Source organism: Pongo pygmaeus, chromosome 7 (genome assembly GCF_028885625.2).
Source record: "Pongo pygmaeus isolate AG05252 chromosome 7, NHGRI_mPonPyg2-v2.0_pri, whole genome shotgun sequence".
In the NCBI taxonomy this organism is placed as follows: Eukaryota; Metazoa; Chordata; class Mammalia; order Primates; family Hominidae; genus Pongo; species Pongo pygmaeus.
Genome location: NC_072380.2, coordinates 137,325,664 through 137,352,023, shown reverse-complemented (window position 1 = coordinate 137,352,023; position 26,360 = coordinate 137,325,664). Strand labels below are relative to the sequence as shown.

The window sequence follows — 26,360 nt, the reverse complement described above, 5'->3', positions numbered from 1 at the left end:
TGCCTGTCCATCCTCCTCCCTCCCTTCCCGAGCCACCCACCAGACCGTTGGATGAGCCATGTCACTGTGTCAGAGGCTGTGTGCTTTTCTGCTTTTTAGTTTGCACCCCCACCTCCCTGCCCTTGATTGAGAATGTGCTCCTGAGCAATGCGATGATTTTGGAAACCTAGAATGAACAGATTCATTTGAAGATGCTTTGGAATTTTTAAATTTGCATAATGAAATAAGCAAAACACTATCACCATGAAATGAAGCTTCGTTAGTTACATAATCAAAAACCATTGAGAAGGCAACAAATTGAGGGCACTGATCAATTTTCAAACTTCTAAAACGTAGGTCAAACAGAGATGCTTATTTGGTGTCAAATTGATGTGCATTCTTTGCACCCCAGCTCTTTTCTCTTGCATCACGGATCATCCGTGAGCAGCGGAGCCCCAGTGTTTGTTTGATTTATAAATATTCAGGTTCCCCTCCCTTGAATGTTGGTGCCATTTGTATCTCCGCACTCATCCTGTCATATTAATTTTTTTTCCTTTTCCCCCCCTTTGTTTGTTTGTTTCCAGTTGTCTAACGGGTTTTCTCACTATAGTTTATCAAGTGAGTCCCACGTGGGGCCCACGGGTGCAGGCCTTTTCCCTCATTGCCTGCCTGCCTCCCGCCTGCTCCCTCGGGTCACCTCTGTCCACCTTCCAGACTACGCTCATTATTACACCATTGGGCCCGGCATGTTCCCGTCATCTCAGATCCCTAGCTGGAAGGTTTGTGTCTCTCCCCCTCCTCCTCTCCCGCTGTCATTGCCTCTGTGCTCACCCCTCTTCTGTTCCAACCCCCTCACCCCGACTATCCCCTCACCCCCTTCCTTTCACACTCTGCCTTCTTCCCCATAATGCCTCTCCCTCAGGAAACTCCCATTGGGGGAGAACCAGAAAGCAGCCAGCAGCTCTAAGACAGCAATTTCCACAGGTAGCTGGGGCTGAGGGTCTTCTTTCAGGGGACTTTGGTCAATCCCTGATAGACGGCAGTGCAGTGTGCACCGCAGGCAGCGGCAGTTCCAAGTCGAAAGGCCCAGTTTTGCATCAAGTTGAAATCCGTGGGTTGATCCCTCCCGGGGGCCACCTGAGGGTGTCAGCATGATCAGAGCTTCTAAGGGGTCCGGGGGGGACTTTCCTTCTGGCCATGTTTCCCATTTTCCCTAATGAGCTCCCTGCTGGGCTGTGGTAACATAACCATAACCCAAAGCAGGTTTGGGATGATCATGTTGAACTTAACAGTACACGCAGACTTTAGTTTTAGTCTTGAGTGTTCAAACATGTTTGCTTTAATATAAAGACAAACTTTGAAAATGATCCCCTAGCAAGTCCGATCAATGCTCCTCCAGGAGGATACTCTGCTCTCTTTTGAGAGGAGGACCCTAATTTGAAAAGTAGGCCCCTTGGCTGCCAGCATTTTAAGCAGGTTTTGACTTTAGCCCTCACAGGCTGTGTGGGCCTCTCAAGGCTCCTTGGAATCTTTCTACTGCCCCTGGGCGCCTTCCTTTCCTTCTGAGGGCTTGAGAGGGCAGGGAGCCTGCCATGCCCTTTGAGGCTGGTTTCCTGGGAATGGAGGGAGAAGGGCTGATGTAGCTTTAGTGCTCACTGGTGGCCATTCCCCTAACGGGAAGCCATCTGTGTTGTTAAGGAGCAGCGGTCCCTTCAGACAGGAGAAGCAGGATGTGCTGTCCACTGGCGGGTCCCCTTAGCTTACACCGCTCACCTGTTAGGGGGCTGCCGGGTCTCCTGCTGCCACCTGGTGGGTGAGGGGTTTTAATCTTTGGGCAGAGAACAAGGAAAAGGGAGGTACACAGGGGGCTCCCAAAGGGTTTCCATTCCTTGCCCTTTAGAGCCTGGAGAGGGCATGCAGAGGGCCTGTGGCTTGTCCCAGCCGGAGGTTACCCTTAAGGGGCCCAGCTGCCTTCTCTGGGGAGCTGTCTATGGGGTCCCTGCAGCCCTCCAGTGGAGGCAGAGGCCCTGGCTCCTGACCGCACTTGTTCTGCATAGGACTGGGCTAAGCCTGGGCCCTATGACCAGCCTCTGGTGAACACCCTGCAGCGCCGCAAAGAGAAGCGAGAACCGGACCCCAACGCGGGAGGACCCACTACCGCCAGCGGCCCGCCTGCAGCAGCTGAGGAGGCTCAGAGACCACGGAGCATGACTGTGTCGGCTGCCACCAGGGTGATGCTCTTGTTCTCAATAGTTGGTTGGGGCCACCTCAGCCTGGCTGGGGATCATATTCTGGCCAGCAACTGGTGGGCCAAGGCAGCCTTGCAGCTGGAGGGACCTGGGCTCCATTCCCTGACTTCCTGCTCTACAGCAAAGTCCCCGGGAAAAAACCTTGTGTGGGAATGAGAGAGGCAGAACTTTCTAGGGTCAGAGTGGGACCCAAGCAAGTCAGTAGCCCCCTGGGCCCACAGACATGTGCTCATGGGGGCAGAACAGGAGTGACGTTGAGGCCCCCCCTGAAGCAACCTTGTGTCTTTCTCTCCTCCAACCTGCAGCCTGGTGAGGAGATGGAGGCTTGTGAGGAGCTGGCCCTGGCCCTGTCTCGGGGCCTGCAGCTGGACACCCAGAGGAGCAGCCGGGACTCGCTTCAGTGCTCCAGCGGCTACAGCACCCAGACAACCACCCCCTGCTGCTCTGAGGACACCATCCCTTCCCAAGGTATGAGGCAGCCTGGGGTGTGCACTTAGGCTTTCTGAGTAGCACCAGGTGAGGAGATAGAAAACTGCTGGTCCATTTTAACCACAACCCACCACTTGCTAACTAACAGGCGTCAGGATTGTTTTCATCATCTGGGAATGCTTTGGGGAGCTCATCTGTAGTTGTCAGGTAGCTGCCATATAAGAAAGGGATCTGAGGCCGGGCGCGGTGGCTCATGCCTGTAATCCCAGCACTTTGGGAGGCCGAGGCAGGCGGATCACGAGGTCAGGAGATCGAGACCATCCTGGCTAACATGGTGAAACCCTGTCTCTACTAAAAATACAAAAAAATTAGCCGGGCGTAGTGGCAGGCGCCTGTAGTCCCAGCTACTCAGGAGGCTGAGGCAGGAGAATGGCGTGAACCCAGGAGGCAGAGCTTGCAGTGAGCTGAGATTGCGCCACTGCACTCCAGCCTGGGTGACAGAGCGAGACTCCGTCTCAAAAACAAAAAACAAAAAACAAAACAAAACAAACAAAAAAAAGGGATCTGGACTTTCACAGCTTTTTGCATTTTGCAGCATCATACACAGCAGTCTCCAATTTGAATGGAGACATGCTGTAATAAGAATAGCTTCAGACCAGGGGCAGTGGCTTACACCTGTAATCTCAACATTTTGGGACTCGAGGCGAGCCGATTGCTTGAGCTGCAGAAGTTCGAGACCAATCTGGGAAACATGGCGAAACTCTTGTCTCTACAGAAAATACAAAAATTAGCCAGGTGTAGCAGCACACACCTGTGGTCCCAGCTACTCTGGAGGCTGAGGTGGGAGGACTGCTTGAGCCTGGGAAGTCGAGGCTGCAGTGATCTGACTGCACCACTGCACTCCAGCCCGGGCAACAAAACGAGACCCTGTCTCAAAGGAATAGCTTCATTTTTGTTTTAGCACTTTGCACTACCCACTTTATGGTTATTTTCTGATTTAATCTTTACAGCCACTTATGGGGTAGGTATTTTCATCCCTATTTTACAGAAGTGGAAATTAAGGCTCAGTAACTCGCTCATATTCACACAACCAATAAGTAGAACTGGAGTTTGAACCTAAGTGTGTTAGAGTGTAATGCCCAAGTTCTTAACCTATTCCAGCCAAATCCTCTATCAAACCTGCCTTCCTCATCCTCAAGTCCACTGCACACACAAGTCAGGCAAGATGAAAATCTAACAGCTGGAATATATCTATGGTAATTGACCAGAAGCTATGCAATTCATCATTCAAAACCTCTAAGACAGTGAGTCTTATTGGAGAGTGATTTTATTCCCCAGGGGACATCTGGCAATGTCTGTAGACATTTCTGGTTGTCATAACTGGAGGGGTACTACTGGCATCTAGTGGGCACAGGGCAGGGATACTGCTTAAACATCCTGGAATACACAGCACGGCCCCTCCCCACCATGTCCTCCATAACAAAGAACTATCCGGCCCAAATTATCAATAGTACGGTGGTTCAGAATCAGGGCTGTGAGCTGTTTAATCTGTAAGCTCCCACATCACCCTGAGATTGGTCTTACGAAGAAGTGAGCACATGACACTGATGGAAACTGTCTTTGTCCCTTATTGTCAGGGACTCACTGTCAGTAGCTTTGTTCTTTGTCTAGCCCCCGCCTCTCCAGTTAATTATCAGGGAGATGTTACAGCCTAGGCTAGTCTATTTGAGGTTTGATCTTCATGTTGAATTCTGGACTGGAGATTTTGTCTTCTTTCATCCCCCTTATTCCTCCCAGAGATGCTTGGAGGTAGCTTCGCTGCAGCCTAGCAGCTTTACCTTCTTCCCCATTGACGATAGTTGAGTGCCTACCATGTCCAGCCCTGTTCTAGGTACTTGGGACACATCAGTGAACAAAGCAAAGATCCCTGCCAGGGAGTTCTTAGTTGGTGAGGCTTTCTGAAGATGGTAGAGAAGCCTGGGGGAAGCTTGGGATGAGACTGTGTGTGTACCCTGCCTTACGTGCCTTTTGTCCTCCCAGCACAGAAGAATCAAAAAAGCACAGCTGCTGTCTTGAATATGTCTAATCAAATCCTATAATCAGTTTCAGATTATGATTATTTCTCTGTAAGTGGTGACCAGGAGGCAGATCAGCAGGAGTTTGACAAGTCCTCCACCATTCCAAGAAACAGCGACATCAGCCAGTCCTACCGACGGATGTTCCAAGCCAAGCGTCCAGCCTCAACTGCTGGCCTCCCCACCACCCTGGGACCTGCTGTGGTCACTCCAGGGGTTGCAACTATCCGACGGACCCCTTCCACCAAGCCTTCTGTCCGCCGGGGAGCCATTGGAGCTGGTCCCATTCCCATCAAGACACCCGTGATCCCTGTCAAGACCCCAACCGTCCCAGACCTCCCAGGGGTGTTGCCAGCCCCTCCAGATGGGCCAGAAGAGCGGGGGGAGCACAGCCCTGAGTCACCATCTGTGGGTGAGGGCCCCCAAGGTGTCACCAGCATGCCCTCCTCAATGTGGAGCGGCCAAGCTTCCGTTAACCCTCCACTTCCAGGCCCGAAGCCCAGTATCCCTGAGGAGCACAGACAGGCAATTCCAGAAAGCGAAGCTGAAGACCAGGAACGGGAACCCCCAAGTGCCACTGTCTCCCCAAGCCAGATTCCAGAGAGTGACCCTGCAGACCTGAGCCCAAGGGATACTCCACAGGGAGAAGACATGCTGAACGCCATCCGAAGGGGCGTGAAACTGAAGAAGACCACGACAAACGATCGCTCGGCCCCTCGCTTCTCTTAGGCTCACAAGAAATGCGCTGGTGGGGAATGAACTGTTTCATTAATAAAACCTAATTTGTCTTGATCCATTCCAATCTATAATAAAACAAAAGATTTTGTAGGCAACTGGGAATATAGCTCTTTTGAAAGTACTCGACACCTTTAGATAAGAATTAAAACCAACCTATGTAACTGACATAATCTTGATCTTTTAATTTGTAAATATTGACAGACAATTTTCTTTCTGCACATTTTAATCTTAGTTTCCCTTTTGATTTTTCTGAAGGTGCCAAATTCCATTTAACTTTTTTACAAGTCTTTGTAAAATTTTAAATGCATAAGGGGGGTTGGGGCAGGGGAACCACGAAGTAGTTAATTTTAGAAAAGGATTTACTATACTTCACTCTTCTTTTTTTTTCCCCACAAGCTTTTGTAGATGCATTGTAGTAGTCTAGCTTAGAAGCAAATGCAAGTTATTTTAATGTACAAGCTAAATGGGTAAGAGGTAAATCTTCATTTAAATATACTATGTTCTGGATGAAAAAGCAGGAGTAACAACTGATGCGCAATACTCAGAGTGAAGGACATCTGGAAATGGTAGACTGTTGGGACTGGGGGGAGGGCCACGGGAGGGGCACACCGTCAACATAGCCGGTCCTGTTACATTTAAGAGTAGCCTCGTAGGTTGAATTTCTTCTAGTAGCTTCATGGTAAATGCATCCGAATAAGCCATACTGGATTGCAGTGTTTGTTTCTGTACGGTGTTTAAGGACTTCCTTTCTCCCACGATTCCTCTGGACTGCACACAGCACCCACAACCAGCCCCATGCATGCTGCTGCCTCTGGGCAGTCGTAGAATCTCCCACTTCAGTTTCTCGTTGATTGTACTCACCTTCATGGAATCCAAATACATCCAAAAGGGTAAGGCAGTTTTAAAAATGTGAAAACATTTAAAAATGATAGCAGGGAATTCTTATAGTAAATGCCTTTTACTTAACTGTGCCCAGCAGGCTGGGTGCGTTAAAAAGCCCAAATATTTTGAAAAAACTCGAACGGATTTGACAAGGGTAGCCAGCTTGGAGTCTAGCAACTTGCCAATGTGTTTACCAATCTGGGGGCTTGTTTTTCTTTTCTTCTTTCAAATAAATGACAGTTAACTGGCTTCACAGTAAACATTGAAGAGAGGAGGATTTGTTTATTGTCACTGGGAATCTGACCACTATACTGTCCTTTTTGTGTATTCTGGGTAATGTTTTTTGGAAAGGATTTGTCTTTTTTAAGTGGAAGTTAAATTTGTTATACTGCCCATCCCCTAAAGCCAACAGAGATGTGTAGATTTAAAGGGATCACATTTGAAGACAATAGTGTTTAAGAAAAGCAAGCAAGTCCCTTAGCAGTCAGGTCATAACAGGACACATTTCTGACCGAACCCTCTCGAGGAGGAGTTTGGTGGGTCTCAGACACCCTGCAGATTCCTGTTGGCTCTAACCCTCAATTACCTAATCTTATGCTTTAACAGATAACTGCATTGGATGTGAGAGTAACGTACCGTATGGTCATTGTTCTACATATTAACATTGAACACTGCTGCGATTGCTCAAGGACATTTTATGTTACGGCTTTAAAGCAAAGGCATGATTATTAGACACTATTTAAGCTTTTTTCTTTGAAAAACAAGCTCCTTTTACAGAATATAAGCAACAGTAGTGCCTGTGGTTTAGCCCACCAATCTTGATGACAAGTAGCTGATGCATTGTGCATATGATGCTTGAGATGGTTTTTGCAAAAGCAGAAATCGCTGCAAGGTAATCACAATAGATAAAAGTGGTATTTTAAACCTTTGAAATAAATGGATGTAACTGTACCTTGGTACAGCTTTTCACTTGTTTAGTTTTTAAACGTTAGTATAATCTGAATAAATAAAATGTTGCCAAACTCAATGTAGAAAGAATGTGACAACACACCTTGGGTAGTTCTGCTTGTGTTTTTGCATATTGTAAAAGCAGTGTCACAGCTAAAAATAAAGAAATCGTTTCTAACGGTAAATTATTGTGCTTTAGTTGCTAGTTTGTACTGAGAGTTGACCTCTCCCTGTGCAGTTTTTTGTTCTAAACTTGTATAAATAACAATTGTGTAATGTGTCTCCCTTCTACATTGTAACAATTGCTTCAGCCTACGTTATAAATAAAGAACCACTAGATTAAAAAAGTCCTGTATTTCAAGTCTTGTTACAATTCAGTTTGAGGTCTTAGTCAAATGTTAGAAGATGGACTGGGACTCAAATTGAGCTTACATAGAAAAGTGACAAAATATTTTTGTGATGGCTATAAGATCATGAGTTGCCTGAAACTATTTGAAAACAGTTCTATCTAATGAGGGATCAAGAACTAAAAGCAGCTGTTTTGGGTTGAAAGTTTTAAAAACTGCTTTATTTTTAAAAAACAAAAACAAACAAAGCTTCTGAAACATTTAAGGAGTTCTGTTATTCCCTTACCTTTGAGTCCGCAGACAATCCAAGCTACGGTAGCAGAAGCAAAGCTGGAAAACTGCTTCTAAAATAAGCGCCACAAAGTTTTATCCCAGATTGGACCATTTAACCCCAACCATCAAACCTCCACCCCTGAGAGAACTCCACAAATTCCATGCTTATTTGTTGACTATGTACTTCTTAGGGAGAGTTGTTCTTCTAATAAAAACTAAAGTTCCATTAGTGAAATCTTTAGAAAACCAAAAAGGTTATTTTTAAATACTCAGTATTTCTGTTCTTGGCTTTGTTTATTCCTTCTAGTTACCACAGCTAATTAGGCCTTTGACTTGAGAGTTTGTTCGCCTCAATCTGGTTCTGCCTCAGTTTTTCCTTACTGGTAACATATGCTATCAGTGATTTATTGCAGAGAACACAGCTGACTGACTACATGTCCCGTCATTTTCTTTACATGCACAATTAATAAAACAATGACAGTGGCACAGTCACTTGGCATCACGGTAATTCTTAGAAGAACGTCAGTCATACCAGAGACCATTTCACTGATTTTTTATTAGGGCAAGTGCATGTTCTGTAACATATTTCACTTGCAAGCATGAAAGATGAGGTCTCTCTCTTTCTACATAGGCCGCTCCCGGGGTCTGGTCACAATATACCACCACAGTGGGGGCAAATCACCTTCCTTTCGGGCAGGGGGCAAAGCTTCAGTTAAAGGACCACCAGGTGGCGTTTCCTCCTGCAGCTGCTTAACCTAGAAGGAGGCAAGGAAGGAATCATTACCAAAGGAATCTAACTGACTATAAAAATCTGTCTGCTGCAGTGAAGGGTCAGCTTTATGTCTATGGTGTGTCACCGACATTACACACTATCTGATCACAATATTGAAAAGTGTTTTTTACATATACCTGCTTTATTTTCATATCCACACTTTTAGAAAAGTCTCCTTAAGGGTTTTCCTATTCTTTTAAATAGCAAAGCCTACCCCTCCTATTCTTCCCCCCACCCCTTTTCTCATCACCTCATTATCTGGACCTCCTCTTATTCTGTAGACAAAAACATGACAACTATCATTCCAATTCTCCTTGTCACAGTCCCTCACCCACTGACCAGAAAAACATTTACTGTTGTGTCTCAGCTAAGTGTTCTCCAAAAGCACCATTAAGAAACCTCAGTTCGTAATATGTTGGGGATGTTAATTCTAAGCCCCCTTCCTAGCAACCAAGAACAAAAATAAATCACAAAATCACATGTAAAAATATGCCCAGTTCTGCCAAATGCTGCCCTACTACCTCCAGTCCCAGTTCTGCCAAATGCTGCCCTACTACCTCCAGTTCTAGTTATGGCCAAGATAAATGTCCTAACAGAGGACAACCCATTCTAGATTGTGGCTGCCCTGGGCCTCCAGTCACATGTGCTGCTTAATAATGTTGAAGTGATGGAATATGTAAAGGAGGAATTGTTTGATGGCATGCCACTGATCAATGGCAGAATGAACCTGCAGCTCACCATGCATATACTTCAAGCTTCTAAACGGTGAGACATTTGTGACAAAACACTGCCCCCTTTGACCACAGTGCCCTTCCTTCGGGTCCCTCGTGGCCAAATACTTCCAAAGGTCAATATCCTCAGTGTTATCACCAGAACCAGCACAACTTCCAAATCATGAATTCAAATATCCCACTATCCAACCACACTCTCCCTTTCCCACTCATTTGTTTAAATGCCTCCTTGAAACTCAGACTACCAATTCACAGATCCTCCAAACTTGGCCTTCCCTGTCTGCATCTGCCCCCACTGGCTTGACTTTGTTTTTTTTAAATCCAGCTTAGATTCCATCATGACAATAGCTTCCTTTCGAATAACCTCAAGTCCCTTGTCACTCTCTGAGCAACAGCCAAACCCAACCATATACCCTCAGGCCTGTGCTCATACAGCTTAGTATTGCTAAAGAGAAAAAAGATATGGGAGCAAATCGGAGTCATTACTCACTAATTATTCCCAACCTCAAATGGGCCTTTGCCGCCTGGCCATCCTACTACTCTCCAGCAAGCTCTTCCTCGCCTCATGACTATCACACCTTGTCCATTCTCCAAATATGCTGCACCCACTCGTTCTGGGCTTTTCCTCTTATTTCACTAAAAAAAAGAAGCTATCATACAAGTCTGTCATCTTCAAAACTTCTAACCCAAATGTATTTATATACAATCTTTTGCCTAATTATAATGGACAAAGAATCCTTTCTCCTTTTCTTCTTTCTCTATGCTCTCTCCTAAGGATTCCATACATCTCTCCATAGCTTTTAAAACTGAAAACTCCCACGTTTCTGTTTCTAGGCCAAATCTCTCCTGGGAGTTCCACATTTCCACATCTGAAGTTGGCTTCTGACATCTGCACTTGATGTCTCACAGGATTCTCAAAACTTCACACTTCCAAAATGAATTCTCGATTGCTGTTCTGACACCTGTGCCCCTTTCCCCAATCTTCCCTATCTCAGTAAACATCACCAAACTCCAGATGTTAAAGCTTAAAACCCAGAAACCATTCTCTCTTTTTTTTTTTTTGAGATGGAGTCTTGCTCTGTCGCCCAGGCTGGAATGCAGTGGCGCGATGTCAGCTCACTGCAACCTCCACCTCCTGGGGTTCAAGCAATTCTCCTGCCTTAGCCTCCCAAGTAGCTGGGATTACAGGTGCACATCCCCCACGCCCGGCTAATTATTTGTACTTTTAGTAGAGATGGGGTTTCACCATGTTAGGCTGGTCGTCAGGAACTCCTGACCTCAAGCTATCACCCACTTTGGCCTCCCAAAGTGCTGGGATTATAGGTGTAAGCCACCGCACCCTGCCCCAGAAACCATTCTTGATTCCTCCCCGTCCCTCGCCCACCCTCAACATCCAGTCAGTCGTCACATCCCTCCAAATGATGTCCTGAGTCAATTTCCTTCCATATCCACTTCATCCACCCTAGTGTTAGTCATGACAACCTTTTGACTAAACTTCTGCAATAATCCTAGAAGGGTCTCTTTGCTTCTCCTCTTCCCCTCTCCAATATATTCTTCACACTACAGCAAGATTGAGCTTTTAAAAATATAACTGACCATCCTAACATGACTGAAAAATGCCTAAGAAAATAGTGGAGAGGCAGGTTAAGGGAAAGTATAGCAAGAAGGCAAAAAAGTCAGGCAAAGGACTAAAGAGAAGGAGATCTGAAGCAAAATCAAAGACAAAGCCAAAACGACCAGGGAATGCACTTTAACTTACTTGTAAGGTGGTTATAAATGTTAAATTGATACACTTAGATACTAAAGTATATCTGAGAAGCAAGGGCCCAGAGTAACTGTCATGGCTGGAATCTGGACCTCTGCACGTGGGGAGCAAAACTTCACTCCATCTACATAGCTAAGGAATAACGAAGTAGAAGTAGAACGCACCTCTCGTTCCCAGCTTTCCCGCTGCAGTTTCTTCCACTGTTCTCTCTTGGCAAAGTAATCAGGATACATTGCCTTCTCAGAAGGATGCCAGTCATCTAAGCACCATTCTGGGACCTGTCAGGAGAGGAAATCATGGTATCAATCCACAGGACACATTTACCTATCCCTGACAGGGCCTGCTCAGGAGATGTAAGACAAAGATCTAGGTATATTTTTATAACCACTGCAACTACCAGACTGTTTCTAACTCTAAGCAAGGAACAGCAGAGGATAAGTAGGAACCAAAGATAAAGGAAAACGCTTTAGATTCAAAGACGGTGCTGAAAAATAGCACCATCATCAGTCCAAGGAGAACTGGCTTCATTCCTCCCCTACCTGCCTTCTCTAAATATCCAGAGTAGTCTTATCTTACTTGGAACTCTTAATTTGAGTATCTCAGAACTATTAAGCACCAATCCAAGTTGGTTAACTTTAAAGTCCAAAATGAACTTTGTTATAGCAAAAAGTATACTGTACGACCTTAAATCTGAATGTAGAAAGAAAAGTCTTAATGACGTCTCAGAGAGAGAAAACTGACACCTAAAAAACAGTACAGGCACATCTTAGAGATACTGGGGGTTTGGTTCCAGACCACTGCAATATAGCAAATATCACAATAAAGCAAGTCACAAAATGTTTTTGGTTTCCCAGTGCATATAAAAGTTTTGTTTATACTATACTATAAAGTGTCCAACAGCATTATGATGTCTGTTGAGATGGAGTCCTCCTGGTGAAGATTTTGTGAATATTGATTAAATGATAACAAAGGACTTTGAACAGTCCATCAACTTAGTTGATAAAGCAGTGGCAGGGTTTGAGAGGATTGATTCCCATTTTGAAAGAAGTTCTTCTGTGGGTAAAATGCTATCAAAAGGAAAAGTCAATTGATATGGCAAACCTCACATAATATACATAAAAAATGTACATAATTTAGGCCGGGTGCAGTGGCTCATGCCTGTAATCCCAGCACTTTGGGAGGCTGAGGCAGGCGGATCACCTGAGGTCAGGAGTTCGAGACCAGCCTGACCAACATGGAGAAACCCTGTCTCTACTAAAAATACAAAATTAGCCAGGCATAGTGGTACATGCCTGTAATCCCAGCTACTCGGGATGCTGAGGCAGGAGAATCACTTGAACCTGGGAGGTGGAGGTTGCGGTGAGCCGAGATTGTGCCACTGCACTCCAGCCTGGGCAAAACTCTGTCCCCCCCCCACAAAAAAAAGACATAATTTAAAAATACATTATTGGTTGGGTGAGGTGGCTCCTGCCTTTAGTCCCAGCCCTTTGAAGGCTGAGGTAGGGAGATTCTATGAGGGTAGGAGTTTGAGACCAGCCTGGACAACACAGCAAGATTCCATCTCTACAAAAAAATAAAATAAATTAGCTAGGTGTGGTGGTGTGCATCTGTTTTCTTAGCTACTTGGTTGGCTAGGACAGGAGGATTGCTTGAGCCCAGGGGGTCCAGGCTGCAATGAGCTATGATCATGCTATTGCACTCCAGCCTGGGCAACAGAGACCGTCTCCAAAACAAAAACAAAAGAAATACGTTATTGATAAAAACTGCCAACAATCATCTGAGCCATCAGAAAACCAATCTTTTTACTGGTGGAGAGTATTGTATCAATGTTGATGGCTGGTGACTAATCAGGGTGATGATTGCCAAAGGCTGGAGTAGCTTTGGCAATTTCCTAAAATAACGAGGTTTGCCACATCAACTGACTCTTCCTTACACCAAACACTTCTATAGCATGTGATGCCATTTGATAGCATTTTACCCACAGAAGAACTTCTTGCAAAATTGGAGTCACTCCTCTCAAACCCTGCTGCTGCTTAATCAACTAAGTTGATGTACTATGCGAAGTCCTTTGTTATCATCAATGTTCACAAAATCTTCACCAGGAGACTCCATCTCAAGAAACCACTTTCATATTCATCCATAAGAAGCAACTCTTCATCTGCTCAAGATTTATCATGAGATTACAGCAATTCAGTCATATTCTCAGGATCAATTTCTATTCTGGCTCTCTTGCTATTTCCACAACTTCTGCAGTTACTTCTTCTGCTGAAGTCTTGAGCCCTTCAAAATCATCCACAAGGGTTGGAATCAACTTCTTCCAACCCCGTTAAAGCTGATATTTTGATCTCTTCCCATGAATAATAAATATCCTCAATGGCATTTAGAATGGTGAATTCTTTCCAGAAAATTTTACTTTGCCCAAATCCATCAGAGGAATCATTATCTATGGCAACTGTAACTATGCAAAATATATTTCTTAAATAATAAAACTTGCAAGTGGAAATTACTCCTTGATCCATGGGCTGCAGAATGGATGTTGTGTTAGCAGACATGGTAGCAGGTCTCAACAATGGGCTTAAAAGATTCAGTAAACCATGTTGTATACAGATTTGCTGTAATTCAGGCTTTGTTATTCCCTTTCTAGGGCACAGGCAGAGTAGGTTTAGCATAATTCTTAAGGGCCCCAGGATTTTCAGAATGGCAAATGAACAATGGCTTCAATTTAAAACCACCAGCTGCATTAGCCCCTAACAAGAGAGTCAGCCTGTCCCTGAAGTTTTGAAGTTTTGAAGCCAAGCATTGACTTTTCTCAAGGTATGAAAGTTCTAGATGGTATCTTATTCCAAAATAAGGCTACTTCATCTCCACTGAAAATCTGTTGTTAAGTATAGCCACCTTCATCAACTATCTTAGCCAGATTTTGTGTAATAATTTGCTGCAGCTTTTCCATCAGCACTTGTTGCTTCACCTTGCACATCTGTGTTACAGAGACGGCTTTTTTCCTTAAACCTCATGGACCAACCTCTACTAGCTTCCAACTTTTTTTCTGCAGCTTCCTCATCTCTCTCAGCCTTCATAGAAATGAAGAGTTAAAGACTTGCTCTGGATTAGGCTTTGGCTTAAGGGAATGTCGTGGCTGGTTTGATCTTTTGTCCCAACCACTAAAACTTTCTCCATATCAGCAGTAAGACTGTTTCACTTATCATTTGTGTGTTTACTGGAGCAGCACTTTTAATTTCCTTAAAAAACCTTTAATTTCCTTTGCATTCACAACTTGGCTAACCAGCGGAAAAGGCCTTGCTTTCTACCCACCTTGGCTTTCAACACGCCTTCCTCACTAAGTTTAATCATTTCTAGCTTTTGATTTAAAGTAAGAGATGTGTAACGGATTTAAAGTGAGAGACATGTAACTCTTCCTTTCACTTGAACACTTAGAGGCTATGGTATGGTCGTTAATTGTCCTAATTTCAGTGTTGCTGCATCTTAGGGAACAGGGAACCTTGAGGAGAGGGATAGAGGCAGAGGAACTATTGGTCGGTGAAACAGTCAGCACACACACATTTATCGATTAAGTCTGCTGTCTTATATGGGCATGGTTTTTTTGTGCCCCAAAACAATGACAATAGTAACATCAAAGGTGACTGATCACAGTTCACCACAACTGTGTGTAGATAGAGTAATAATAAAAAAAAGTTTGAAATATTGCAAGAATTGCCAAACTGAGAAACAGAGACAGGAAGTGAGCACATGCTGTTGGAAAAATGGTGCCCACACACTTGGCTCAGCACGGGGTTGCCACAAACCTTCAATCTGTAAAAATACAATATCTGCCAAGCACAATAAAACAAAATGCAATAAAATGAGGTAGGCCTGCATCTGACAACTGTCAGGAAATAAGTCTCCTAGCTACCCCTTGGAGGGCAAGTGATTTCTAAGGCTGAGGTTTGGGACTGAAGAAACAAAGTCTATTTCTCAGAAGGCAGTCATCATTATAATTCTCACCTACCTTGTAGCAATCGTATCTCTCATAGGAGGTGCCCCCAGGAGAGTCAGGGAAGATGTATGGCTGTGGATGCTGACGGTACCAGAATTCTTCCTCAGCCTCCTTCAACAGCTGGGTGGCCCTCACCATATCCTTTTCATTCTTATGTTCTTCAAACTGGGCTCTCATCAAACAAGCAAAGTATCGGTATTTGTCTCTTAAACCAAAATGATTTTGAAGATTAGAAATGTTACCTATTCATGTGGTCAGTGTTGCTGTCTGACAGGAGGCTGCACTTCTGATACCTTCTGGATGGGCAGTGGACCTCCCCCAACCCTCCCAACGGAGCAGCCGTATCATCATGGCTGCTTCCTCTACAGCCCACCAAACAGCAGCAGCAAAAAAATACTGTATTAAATATATACCCTAACCGTTTTCTCCTTACATCCAACAATGGAAAGAGGATTTAAACAAAAAAAAAGAAAAGAGCATTCGCAAGAGAAAAGCTATAACCTCTGTAGGATCATTCAACATTCATCAAATGACAACTTCCATTTCCTTCTATCTTGTGCTAGTCACTATGCTAAATTCTGGAGATACAAAGATGAATAAGAAAGGTGTTACTTGGCGGAAACAGTATTGCTTAGCTCATACAGAGCTAGGTTTGTATCCTGACTCTGACACTAGCTGCATAAACTTAGGCAAGTTAAAGTCAAGTTCTAAAGAAACTAGGCAAAGATCAGTTAGGAGGTTTTGACAATAATCTAGGACACAGCTGACGAGAGCCTGAAAGTAGGGAGCTGTGATGGTGACAGGAGACAGGAGAGACATTTAGCCTTCCAAGTTATGAGAACAGGCCCTCCAGTCAGACTGTATGGGCCTGAATCTTAGCTCTGCCACTACTAGCTGTGTAACTTGGGGTAAGTTAATGTCTTCTGGCCAGGTGCGGTGGCTCACAGCTGTAATCCCAGCACGTTGGGAGGCCAAGGCGTGTGGATCACCCGAGGTCTGGAGTTCAAGACAAGCCTGACCAACATGGAGAAACCCCGTCTCTACTAAAAATACAAAAATGAGGCCGGGCATGTTGGCTCACGCCTGTAATCCCAGCACTTTGGGAGGCTGAGGCAGGTGGATCACCTGAGGTCAGGAGTTCTAGACCAGCCTGGCCAACATGGTGAAATCACATCTCAACTAAAAATACAAAAACTAGCCGGGCGTGGTGGCAGGCACCTGTAATCCCAGCTACTCTGGGGGCCAAGGCAGGAGTACAGCTTGAACCCGGGAGGCGGAGGTTGCAGTGAGCCGAGATTGCGCCATTGCACTCCAGCCTGGGGGACAAGAGCGAGACTTCATCTCAAAAAAACAAAACAACAACAACAACAACAAAAAGGCTGGGCACGGTAGCTCACGCCTGTAATCCCAGCACTTTGGGAGGCTGAGGTGGAGGTCACCTGAAGTCAGGAGTTCAAGACCAGCCTGGCCAACATGGCAAAACCCCGTCTCTACTAAAAATACAAAAATTAGCCGGGCGTGGTGGTGCATGCCTGTAATCCCAGCTACTCGGGAGACTGAGGCAGGAGAATTGCTTGAACCCAGGAGACGGAAGTTACGGTGAGCCAAGATCGCGCCATTGCACTCCAGCCTGGGCAACATAAGCTAAACTCCGTCTAACCAAAAAAAAAAAAAAAAAAAAAAAAGTCTTCTAGGCCACGGGTTCCTCCTCTGTAAAATAGTGGTAATAACAGTGTGTATATCTTAAGGTTGTCATAAACATTCAATAAGATAAACACACTTTAAAAAGCGCCTGGTACATCCCAAGTGTTCAATAATGTCAGTTACTAATATCATACTGGAAAGAGAATTTACAAAAACCAGTGTCTAATTATACATGGTGTATGAGTATGTGTGTTATTGGCAAAGGAATAAGGAGCAAATACTTGAGAACAATTCTGAGACTTAAAGCTCAGTAACTGAATTACTAATAATACCATTAGCGGAGGCAGGGAATTTGGGAAAAGAGTCAGAATGGGGAGTGATAGGAAAACAAGTTTGATTTCAAAGAATTTAGATGAATTGAGTTTGAGAGAACGGTTGGTGATCTTTTCCATTTTTTTTTAATTATTATTTTTTGAGACAAAGTTTCACTCTTGTCGCCCAGGCTGGAGTGCAATGGGGCGATCTCGGCTTACTGCAGCCTCTGCCTCCCAGGTTCAAGCGGTTCTTCTGCCTCAGCCTCATGAGTAGCTGGGATTACAGGCACCCACCACCACGCCTGGCTAATTTTTGTATTTTTAGTAGAGACGCAGTTTCACATGTAGGCCGGGCTGTTCTCGAACTCCTGACCTCAGGTGATCCACCCACCTTAGCCTCCCAAAGTGCTGGGATTACAGGCGTGAGCCATCATGCCCAGCCAACAGTCGCTGATCTAACAAGCAATTCGAACTACAGCTCTAGAGACAAACGAGCGCAGGTGGTGACAGCACTAAATGAGGCTGCCCGAGCACATACAGCAACACAGTAAGCCTAGGATGGAACCACAGAGAACAGCACAATGAGGGCAAATGGAGGAAGAAATTAAGGCAAGGATTGAGAAAGAATGTCAGATCCAAAAAACGCTGAGCCATAGTTGTCATAGTAGCTAGTTTATATAATTTTCCTCTAGGACTATGGACTTTAGTATTCCCAGCTATAGTTCAGTATTGCTTGAATTCTTTTTTTCATGTTTAACTTTTTTTGACACGTAATTATTATACCTATTTATGGGGTACATGCGATATTTTAATACATCCATATAATGTATAATGATCAAATCAGGGTGATTTGGATATTCATCACCTCAAACATTTATCATTTGTGTTGGGATACCTGAATCCTTGATGGCTCAACTTCCTTCATCATCGATTTGTTTACATGTCCATTTCCCCCACTAATCCATGAGCTGCTGCAGCTCAAAAATGGATTTACTAACATTTATATATTTAGCATACAGCATAGAATCTGAATTGCAAATTCTGTCAAATAAATAAATAAATAAGGAGAACTCAAGGAAGAAACAAACAATCCCATCACATTGTACTTGGCCATCTTCCTGCCAAATCAAGAGAAGTATGTCAGTGATTTTCTAATAGTCACAGATATGCAATCTGGGCTTCGAGGATACCCTCTGCAATTCTTCCAGGCCTACTCCATTTTCCATAGAGTTTTTTTCCCAGAAGCCCTTCTTATAAAACTAGGTTTGGGGAGTCGTAAGACTGGAGTGGAGGCTGGCACTAAAAAGAGAAAAGCTAATGGGAGGGGTGGGGGAATGATGATGCTTTGGAGGAAGACCTAAATTTTAATCCTGGCTCAGACACTTACAAACGCTATCACCTTGCGCAGGTTACTAGCTGTGCTTATCTCCTTATCTGTAAAATAAGCTTAAGATAATTCCTAACTCCTAGAGTTTTGCAGACTAAAGAAAATAATGCATAGCTTATTGCTGTTAATATTGGAAAGGAGAAGATCGTGAAGAAAACGATTTAGCGAGCGCTGGACCCATGACAATTACAATTTTAGGCACATTCCTTTATTTCACTTAATTTTCCTGCGACCCTCTGCGCTGGTCCTGCGTCCGTTTTACTAAACAAAAAGCTGACGCCCAGACCCGATAAGCAACTCTACAAGGTCCCCCGGCCATGGGTGGCGAAGCCTGGATTAGAACCCGGGTCTACCATAGGATTCTGTGAAGCGAGAGGCCACCTTCCAATTCCGTTCCCGAAGTCCTTGAACCTCCAGGTACCCAGGGGCCTCTCCACATCCATGGGGCCCCCAGGGTCACCTCCCCGAGTCCTGGGTCCCCATCCCTTACCTCTGGACGCACCACGACTCGAGGTGGCGTAGCGCCCGCTTATAAAGCCGCAACACCTTTTGCCGATGGGTCAGGTAGGCCCCCGGCGCCAAGAACGCCATTACGGTGCTGACCTTCCCCGGCCGCGGGGAGAGCCGGGAAACCGCACGCCTGCGGCAGCTGTCGCAGCGGGGCCAGACGGAAGGGCGGAGCTGCCGGAGGCCACTTCCGCTTCCGCCGGGGAGGTTCCCCATCTGCGGTCATGAGTCGCTTCAAGTTTATCGGTAAGAGGAGAGTTTTCCCCGCCCTTGGGTCTTTCTGACTTGTCCCGGGCGTCGGTCACCAAGGTCACAGGACCCAGGAATTGCGCCGTCCGGCTTTGTAAGGGTTGAAAGGGCCGCTCAGTGGAAGAGGGCGCGGGGAGGTTTTCTTGGTGCTGGTAATGTTCAGGTTCTTGATCTAGGTTCTGGATTCACGAGGGTGTATTTATTTGTAAAAATTAACAAGCCATACAGTTATGATTTTTGTGCTCTTTTCAACATCTGTAATGTATTCAGTTTTTTAAAAAGAAAACTCCAGGAAGGCCAATCACTGTGTTTCCATTCATCCCACGTGCACCTCCCGGCCTTTCCCCTCTGCCTTGGCGGAGGGGATGACCGCTTCTGGGGACCAATTCACTCAACCATTCATTCGTTCATATCATAGTGAGCGCCTCAAGTGGGCCTGGCACTGGCCTAGGAACACAGGGCACAAAGCTCCCAGTTGTACTGTCATCACCATCTGGTGGAGAAACTAGAAAACACAAGTAGTGGGGAGAAAAACAAACTGTACTTGGCAAGTACAATGATCCAGTCAGCATCAGTAGAACAAGAGAGGGAGAATGCTGCCGGGATTTAAATGGGCATGATCCTCGTCTTTGTGGGGTTTCCAGCTACTTGAAGGTGGGAAATGACAGTGATCACACCTCTGCTTTATTTAGCAAGGTAATCCTGATAGCTATTATGTAGGTTTTGTGGGAAATAGGGAGAGGTAGGGAAGCATTTCAAGAGCTTAAACTAGGGTAATGGAAAAGAGAAATGGAAGAGATGTGTGCAGCATTTAGCAGCTGAGTGTTCATGGCCGGTAGTAGAGAGTGAACAAAGATGACTCAGGGTTTGGAAAAATACTTACATATGAAATGGGAGCATGACTAGTTTGGCGGTGAAGAGAGGTACCCAGGTCCATTTGGATTAGGTTAAGTTTGAGATAATTATAGGACATCCAGGTAGAGATATCTGGGCAATTGGGAATGTGGTCTGGCAATCAAGAGATTAGGATTATACATTTAGATCTGAGAGTTATTTAAGCAGTATTTTTTTTTTTCAAAGACGTTGTGCTAAGTCCTGTGGAACTGTAAAATCTAGTGGTGCAGTTTTCAGACTGGAGACCTAAGACCTATGTACTGTACAGTCAAAAGCAAATGCAGGGGAGAATATAAGTGCCAGGAAAAAGGTTTTGAAATTGCTGTGGGAAAGCCTGGAGTAGGGGTTTGGGGAGGGGTTCTCAAATAAGACATTGCTGTGTCTTAGCCTTTCCATCCTAACCTTTGATATAATTGATGAGGGAGATGGAATAAAGAGCCATGAAGTACTCCATAAAGAAAGGCCACATAACTGTTTAAAAGTGTGTTTATGTTATATAACCAAATCCCTGCCTCAAGTTAATGTCTTAAATCCATCCTCCAGGTAGACTCCATTTTGGTGTATCTAAAAATCAAATCAGCTAAATGTTTCTTTTGCTTCAAATCTTTCATTTACTCTCCTCAGGATAGCCTAAATGCTTTCACACCATACAAAGCCCTTCTGTGGTCCAGTCCTGCCTACTTTTCTAGCCCATCCCTGGGCTGCTCTATAAACACTTGTGCATGCTGTTTGTTACCTCTGACAAGGTTTTAGAGTGGCAGTTTGGGGCCAAAATATTCCTCTGCCTACCAACTACCCTGTTGCCTGTCTGCCTACTTACTCCTTAAAACTTATACCACATTATTTATAATTAAATATGAGTATGCCTTTCCCACTAGATCAAACTCTTAAGGCAGATACTGGTATGGTATTTATATTTTTTTCCTAGAAGCGTAGTACAATGACTGTTTGGGAAAGTATGAATGAGTGCCTTTAGTGCTAAGGTGATAAGAAAATTAGTAAAGGGATTAGCATCAGATAAAATAAGCAAGAAAAGACTTCTTAAAGAAGGTGACTTTATTGGAATAAATAATTGGAATAAATTTTTTTCTGCATGGTCTCCTTTAGCCCCACTTTCCTAAAGTAACCATATTAAAAGTTTGAAATATAGCCTTCCCTAATTTTTTAATAGATTGTTATACAGATTCATAAAAATATAACATATCAAGTTTTTTTTTCCTTTTTGAAACAGAAATGAGATCATATTATGCATTCTATCCTTGGTATATGCCCTACTCTGATATTTAATCTTTCAGTTTGTGTCATTTAAAAAATTCTGCCCATGAATCGCTAGACTAATTTCTTAGCCTAATAATGAGTTCTGAACAATACTTTGAAAAACACCATATTAAATCCCTGGAAGATTGTTCTACGGACAAACTTCACATGGGACAATTGCATGAAAAATTAAACCAATTTTATGAAAATTACCTTAGATTTTGGTTTAAGACAGCTGACCATTGTAATTCTACATTTCTCTCTTTTCTACTTGCATAACAAGTGGCTGCCCCTTAGAACTATACCTCAACAGTGGGGGTTTTTGTTTGTTTTGAGACAGGATCTTGCTCTGTCACCTAGGCTGGAGTACAGTGGCTTAGATCATGGCTCCAGCATTGACCTCCTAGGCTCAAGTGATCTTCCTGCCTCATCCTCCCAAGTAGCTGAGGCTAGAGGTGCTCACTACCACACCAGGCTAATTTTTTTTTTGTAGACCACTGTGTCTTGCTATGTTGCTCAGGCTGGTCTTGAATTGCTGGCCTTAAGCAGTCCTTCCACCTCCGCCTCCCAAAGTTCTGGTATTACACGTGGAGCCACTGGCCAGCATGAGAATTTCTTTAGCCCAGCTTATACTCTCTTTTCTGTCTCCACAAGTGGAATTCTATTCCCTGGATGTTATTTACAAACTCTTCCACTCTCAAAAATACTTCTACGTGTAACTATTATATGCCAAAATCTCTACTGCATTGATCTTAGACTACACACTACACCAAAAAATGAGAAATATCTGTGCAAGAAGAAAATGCAAAATACAAACAACAGTGAAAATAAAAACATCATATTCCATTCCTGATATAGTTTAGATATTTGTCCCCTCCAAATCTCATGTTAAAATTTGCTCTCCAACGTTGAGGTGGTCCAATGGGAGGTGTTTGGGTCACTTCCCACCATCCATCTCATGGGGGTGGATCCCTCATGAAAGGCTTGATGGCCTCCCTGTGGTAATGAGTTCACACTGGCTCCTCTTCCCTTTCCACCAGGATTGGAAGCTTCCTGAGATCCTCCCAAAAGCAGATGCTGGTGTCATGCATCTTGTACAACCTGCAGAACCATGAGCCAAATAAATCTCTTTTCTTTATAAATCACCCAGTCTCAGGTATTCCTTTATAGCAATGCAAAAGCAGATTAATACAGTTCCTCCAAATCACACATAACACCTCCATGTCTATCTTTCCAGATCTTCTGTAGGCATACCAAACAAAATAAGATCATACTGAGGCTACTGTTTTGTACTCTGCTTTTTTCAATCACAGTCTCCACCTTTCCATTTCAGGAAATGTTCATCTTAACTAGTACCAGAATCATACTCAGATTTTTCCTGTTGTTCCAAAAATGTCCCTTGGTGGTCATGTCCAAAATGGTATCCCATTTAGAGCCACACATTTGATTGTTCCTTAAATTTTTAAATCAAGTGCAGAGGTTTGCAAACTTTTTCTTTGAAGGGCCATATAGTAAATATTTTAGACTTTGAGGGCCACGTGATCTCTATTGCAGCTATTCAACTCTGCCCTTGTGTGTACTGTGATGTAATAGTAAATACATATGTGTTCTCTGCTCCCATTCTTTGTGCACAACTCCTGAAACCCTTGGAATCTCCTAAGTGCTAAGTGTCTTTTTGTATGCTGCTATAAGATGACTGATGACTGGGGGCTCCTGGATAGCCTCAGGATGGGGGTTTGCCTAGGAAAACCAATCATGTGATTAAAGAGTTGGAAGTTTCAGTCCCTCCCACCCACTCCCACTTCTGGGGAAGGGGAGAGAAACTGAAGGTTGAGTTGTTCACTAATGGCCAGTGATTTAATCAATCATACCTACATAGTGAAGCCCCTATAAAAACCCATACATGTCCCTATGTGTCTCTTCTACCTGGCCATTTTTGAATTGCATCTTTTTACAATGAATGGGTAATAAGTAAAGTGCTTTCCTGAGTTCCGTGAGCTGCTCTAGCAAATGATCAAACCTGAGAAGGGGGTTGTGGGAACCTCTTATTGTAGCCAAGTTAGACAAGTTGTGGGTAACCTGGGAACCTACTGCTTGTAATTGGTATCTGAAATGGGGAGAGTCTTGTGGGACTGAGCCCTTGACCTCTGCGGTCTGATGTTATATCCAGGTAGATAGTGTGAGAATTGAGTTAAATTATAGGTCACCCAGCTGGTGTCAGAGAATTGGTTGTTGGGAGAGGAAACCCCACACATACCTGACGTCAGAAGTGAATCCTCACGCCTGTAATCCAAGCACTTCGGGAGACCAAGGTGGGAGGACTGCTTGAGCCCGGGAGTTCAAGACCAGCCTGGGCAACAAAGTGAGACCCCATCTCTACTTAAAACAAACAAACAAAAAATTCAGAGTATTGTGAGTATGAGAATACAGTAGGAGAAAGCAGTTTGCATTTTTTCCTATCTCACACCTTGTCATTCAAAAGCAGGTGATAGACAGTATGTAAATAGGTGTGGCCATGTTCCAGTAAAACTTACAGTCACTGAAACTTGAAGTTCTTATAATTTTGATGTGTCACAAAATATTCTTTTGATTTTCTTCAACTATTTAAAAATGTAAAGTCATTCTTAGCTTAGAGGCAAACAAAAGTAGGCAGTGGCTTGTGGGCCTTAGTTTACCAACTCCTTGCTCTAGCGCATTTCTTTTTTTTTTTTTTTTTTTTTTCTTTTTGAGACGGAGTCTCGCTCTGTCACCCAGGCTGGAGTGTAGTGGTGCAATCTGGGCTCACTGCCAGCTCCGCCTCCCGGGTTCACGCCATTCTCCTGCCTCAGCCTCCCTAGTAGCTGGAACTACAGGCGCCCGCCACCACGCCCGGCTAATTTTTTGTATTTTTAGTAGAGACGGGGTTTCACCGTGTTAGCCAGGATGGTCTCGATCTCCTGACCTCGTGATCCGCCTGCCTCAGCCTCCCAAAGTGCTGGGATTATAGGCGTGAGCCATCGCGCCCGGCTGCGCATTTCTTTTTGTAATGTCACTGACTTGCCAAAGCAGCTGGGCTGGTTGTCCCTGTGAAATAAAAATAAAATTCTAAGCCCCCTAAACTGGCTGAACAGAACCCCCTCGACCAAGTAGACCCCAGAAAAACATGAAAAACTAAGATTCCCAAACATGACAAGATGAGGGGTTGGTCCTGGTCTCCTTCCTTACTAACCAATACCAGACTATTTTCCTAAAAGTTGAACAGAAACCAGCCCTGGAAAAACAAAGATTGGAAGACTTGCTCCTCTGCTGACTTCAGCCAACTGCCAGACGTTGTGACCAGCTCCCCTCCTTTTTTGCAGTTTCACCATGACAGCTGACCAGTTTCACGAGGCATTCCTTCCTGTACTAAGGGCAGTTGCCACCCCCTCAGGCCTCATAAAGGCTACCAAAAAATTACTCCTGGGATCCCCTCTCATTGTATATGTTTCTCATTCAATTTAGGCCCTTTGCACCTGTCCCCTCACTCAGCATCTTTAAGGCAGTTGATTGACCTCCTATGAGATACTTTTCTCCTCTTCTAACCTAACCATAATTTACTGTAACCTCCTTAATGTAGCTACCATTTTGCATTTTTTTTTTTTTTTTCTTGAGATGGAGTCTCACTCTGTGGCCCAGGCTGGAGTGCAGTGGCGCCATCTCGGCTCACTGCAAGCTCCACCTCCCGGATTCACGCCATTCTCCTGCCTCAGCCTCCTGAGTAGCTGGGACTACAGGTACCCGCCACCATGCCCGGCTAATGTTTTGTATTTTTAGTGGAGACGGGGTTTTACCGTGTTAGCCAGGACGGTCTCGATCTCCTGACCTCGTGATCTGCCCGCCTCAGCCTCCTGAAGTGCTGGGATTACAGGCATGAGCCACTGCGCCTGGCCCCATTTTGCCTTTAATAAGAGATTAAAGCACCCAAAGACTGCGTTGTCTTTTCTTTCACCTCATATAGACTTAAGGGAGACCCCCTTACCATTAATGGATCCTTTCTCAAAAATTCTGCTGGCTTCTATTATGCAGCCTATGTGGTGGTCTCTCTGATGGGAACCATTGAATCAGGCCCCCAGCCAACTGCCCGATCTGCCCAACAAGCAGAATTAGCATCCCCTCACTTGGGCCTGCCTACTGGCCAGGGATGAAACAGTTAATATTTATGCAGACAGCACGTATGTCTTTGGAGTTGCCCGTAATTTTGGCATGCTCTAGAAACAAGATTTTTTACTTCCTCTGGACAACCTATTAAGAACAAAGACTAGGCCGGGTGCAGTGGCTCATGCCTGTACTCCTAGCACTTTGGGAAGCCGAGGCAGGTGGATCACTTGAGGTCAGGAGTTTGAGACCAGCCTGACCAACATGGTGAAACCTCGTCTCTATAAAAAACACAAAAATCAGCCAGACATGGTGGCATGCATCTATAATCCCAGCTACGTGGGAGGCTGAGGCAGGAGAATCACTTGAGCCTGGGAGATGGAGGCTGCAGTGAGCTGCACTGCACTCCAGCCTGGGCGACAGAGTGAGACTCTGTCTCAGAAAAAAAACAAAAACAAAGACTGTTTTGTTTCTCTTAGATGCCATTCAGGCTCATTGAGCCCTAGCCGTTATCATAGTCGAGAGACATTTCTCTGACAAGACAGAAGACAGCGAAGGCAACCACTTAGTGGATGCAGCAGCTAAAGCTGCCGCCCAGCATGTAGCTCCTTCCCAAGTTATGTGTACTCAACCCCCTCCTCCTCCTCCTCCCCCTCCTCCTCCTCCTGCTCCTCCCCTCCCCCTCCTCCTCCTCCTCCTCCCCCCTACCCCCTCCTTGCTCTTCCTTCTTCCTTGCTCCCCTCCCCATCTGAAGACCTTTCCATACCCATTTTCACAAAAGACAGTCTTGGAGTCTGGAAGAGGGAAATGGAT

At 44.7% G+C, this 26,360-nt stretch overlaps 3 protein-coding genes across 7 annotated transcripts in view; 2 read left to right on the top strand and 1 right to left on the bottom strand.

The window, feature by feature from the left end:
- MTSS1 (MTSS I-BAR domain containing 1) overlaps nt 1–7,647 on the top strand; it is a 178,720-nt gene extending 171,073 nt beyond the window's left edge. For 2 of the 5 annotated variants that reach the window (XM_054499018.2, XM_054499019.2), the window contains 3 exons: nt 2,037–2,210; nt 2,534–2,696; nt 4,761–7,647. In XM_054499018.2, the coding sequence (XP_054354993.1) occupies nt 2,037–2,210; nt 2,534–2,696; nt 4,761–5,461 (1,038 nt within the window). In that variant the 3' untranslated portion in view covers nt 5,462–7,647. Of the gene's footprint in view, nt 1–563; nt 759–2,036; nt 2,211–2,533; nt 2,697–4,760 lie in introns of all 5 variants that reach the window. The other 3 variants (XM_054499017.2, XM_054499016.2, XM_063669061.1) reach the window with 3 other exon arrangements.
- Nucleotides 7,648–8,457: 810 nt separating this feature from the next.
- NDUFB9 (NADH:ubiquinone oxidoreductase subunit B9) lies at nt 8,458–22,235 on the bottom strand. The gene is made up of 4 exons (XM_054499025.2): nt 19,018–22,235; nt 15,195–15,387; nt 11,353–11,466; nt 8,458–8,675 (listed from the first exon to the last, which is right to left on the bottom strand). Exons 1-4 carry the CDS (start codon nt 19,248–19,250, stop codon nt 8,544–8,546), a joined length of 672 nt encoding a protein of 223 aa, XP_054355000.2. The 5' UTR covers nt 19,251–22,235; the 3' UTR covers nt 8,458–8,543.
- TATDN1 (TatD DNase domain containing 1) overlaps nt 19,181–26,360 on the top strand; it is a 50,605-nt gene continuing 43,425 nt past the window's right edge. The window contains 1 exon segment of the mRNA XM_054499024.2: nt 19,181–19,280. Within this exon segment, the coding sequence (XP_054354999.2) occupies nt 19,259–19,280 (22 nt within the window). The 5' untranslated portion in view covers nt 19,181–19,258.

Excerpts from the sequence above, each read along its gene's own strand:
- NDUFB9 (XM_054499025.2), bottom strand. The coding sequence starts at position 19,250 with ATGGGGAACCTCCCCGGCGGAAGCGGAAGTGGCCTCCGGCAGCTCCGC. Across the intron at positions 11,467-15,194 it reads AGAGATACGATTGCTACAAG|GTCCCAGAATGGTGCTTAGA; the intron begins GTAGGTGAGAAT and ends CTCTCCTGACAG. Across the intron at positions 8,676-11,352 it reads GGGAAAGCTGGGAACGAGAG|GTTAAGCAGCTGCAGGAGGA; the intron begins GTGCGTTCTACT and ends GCCTCCTTCTAG.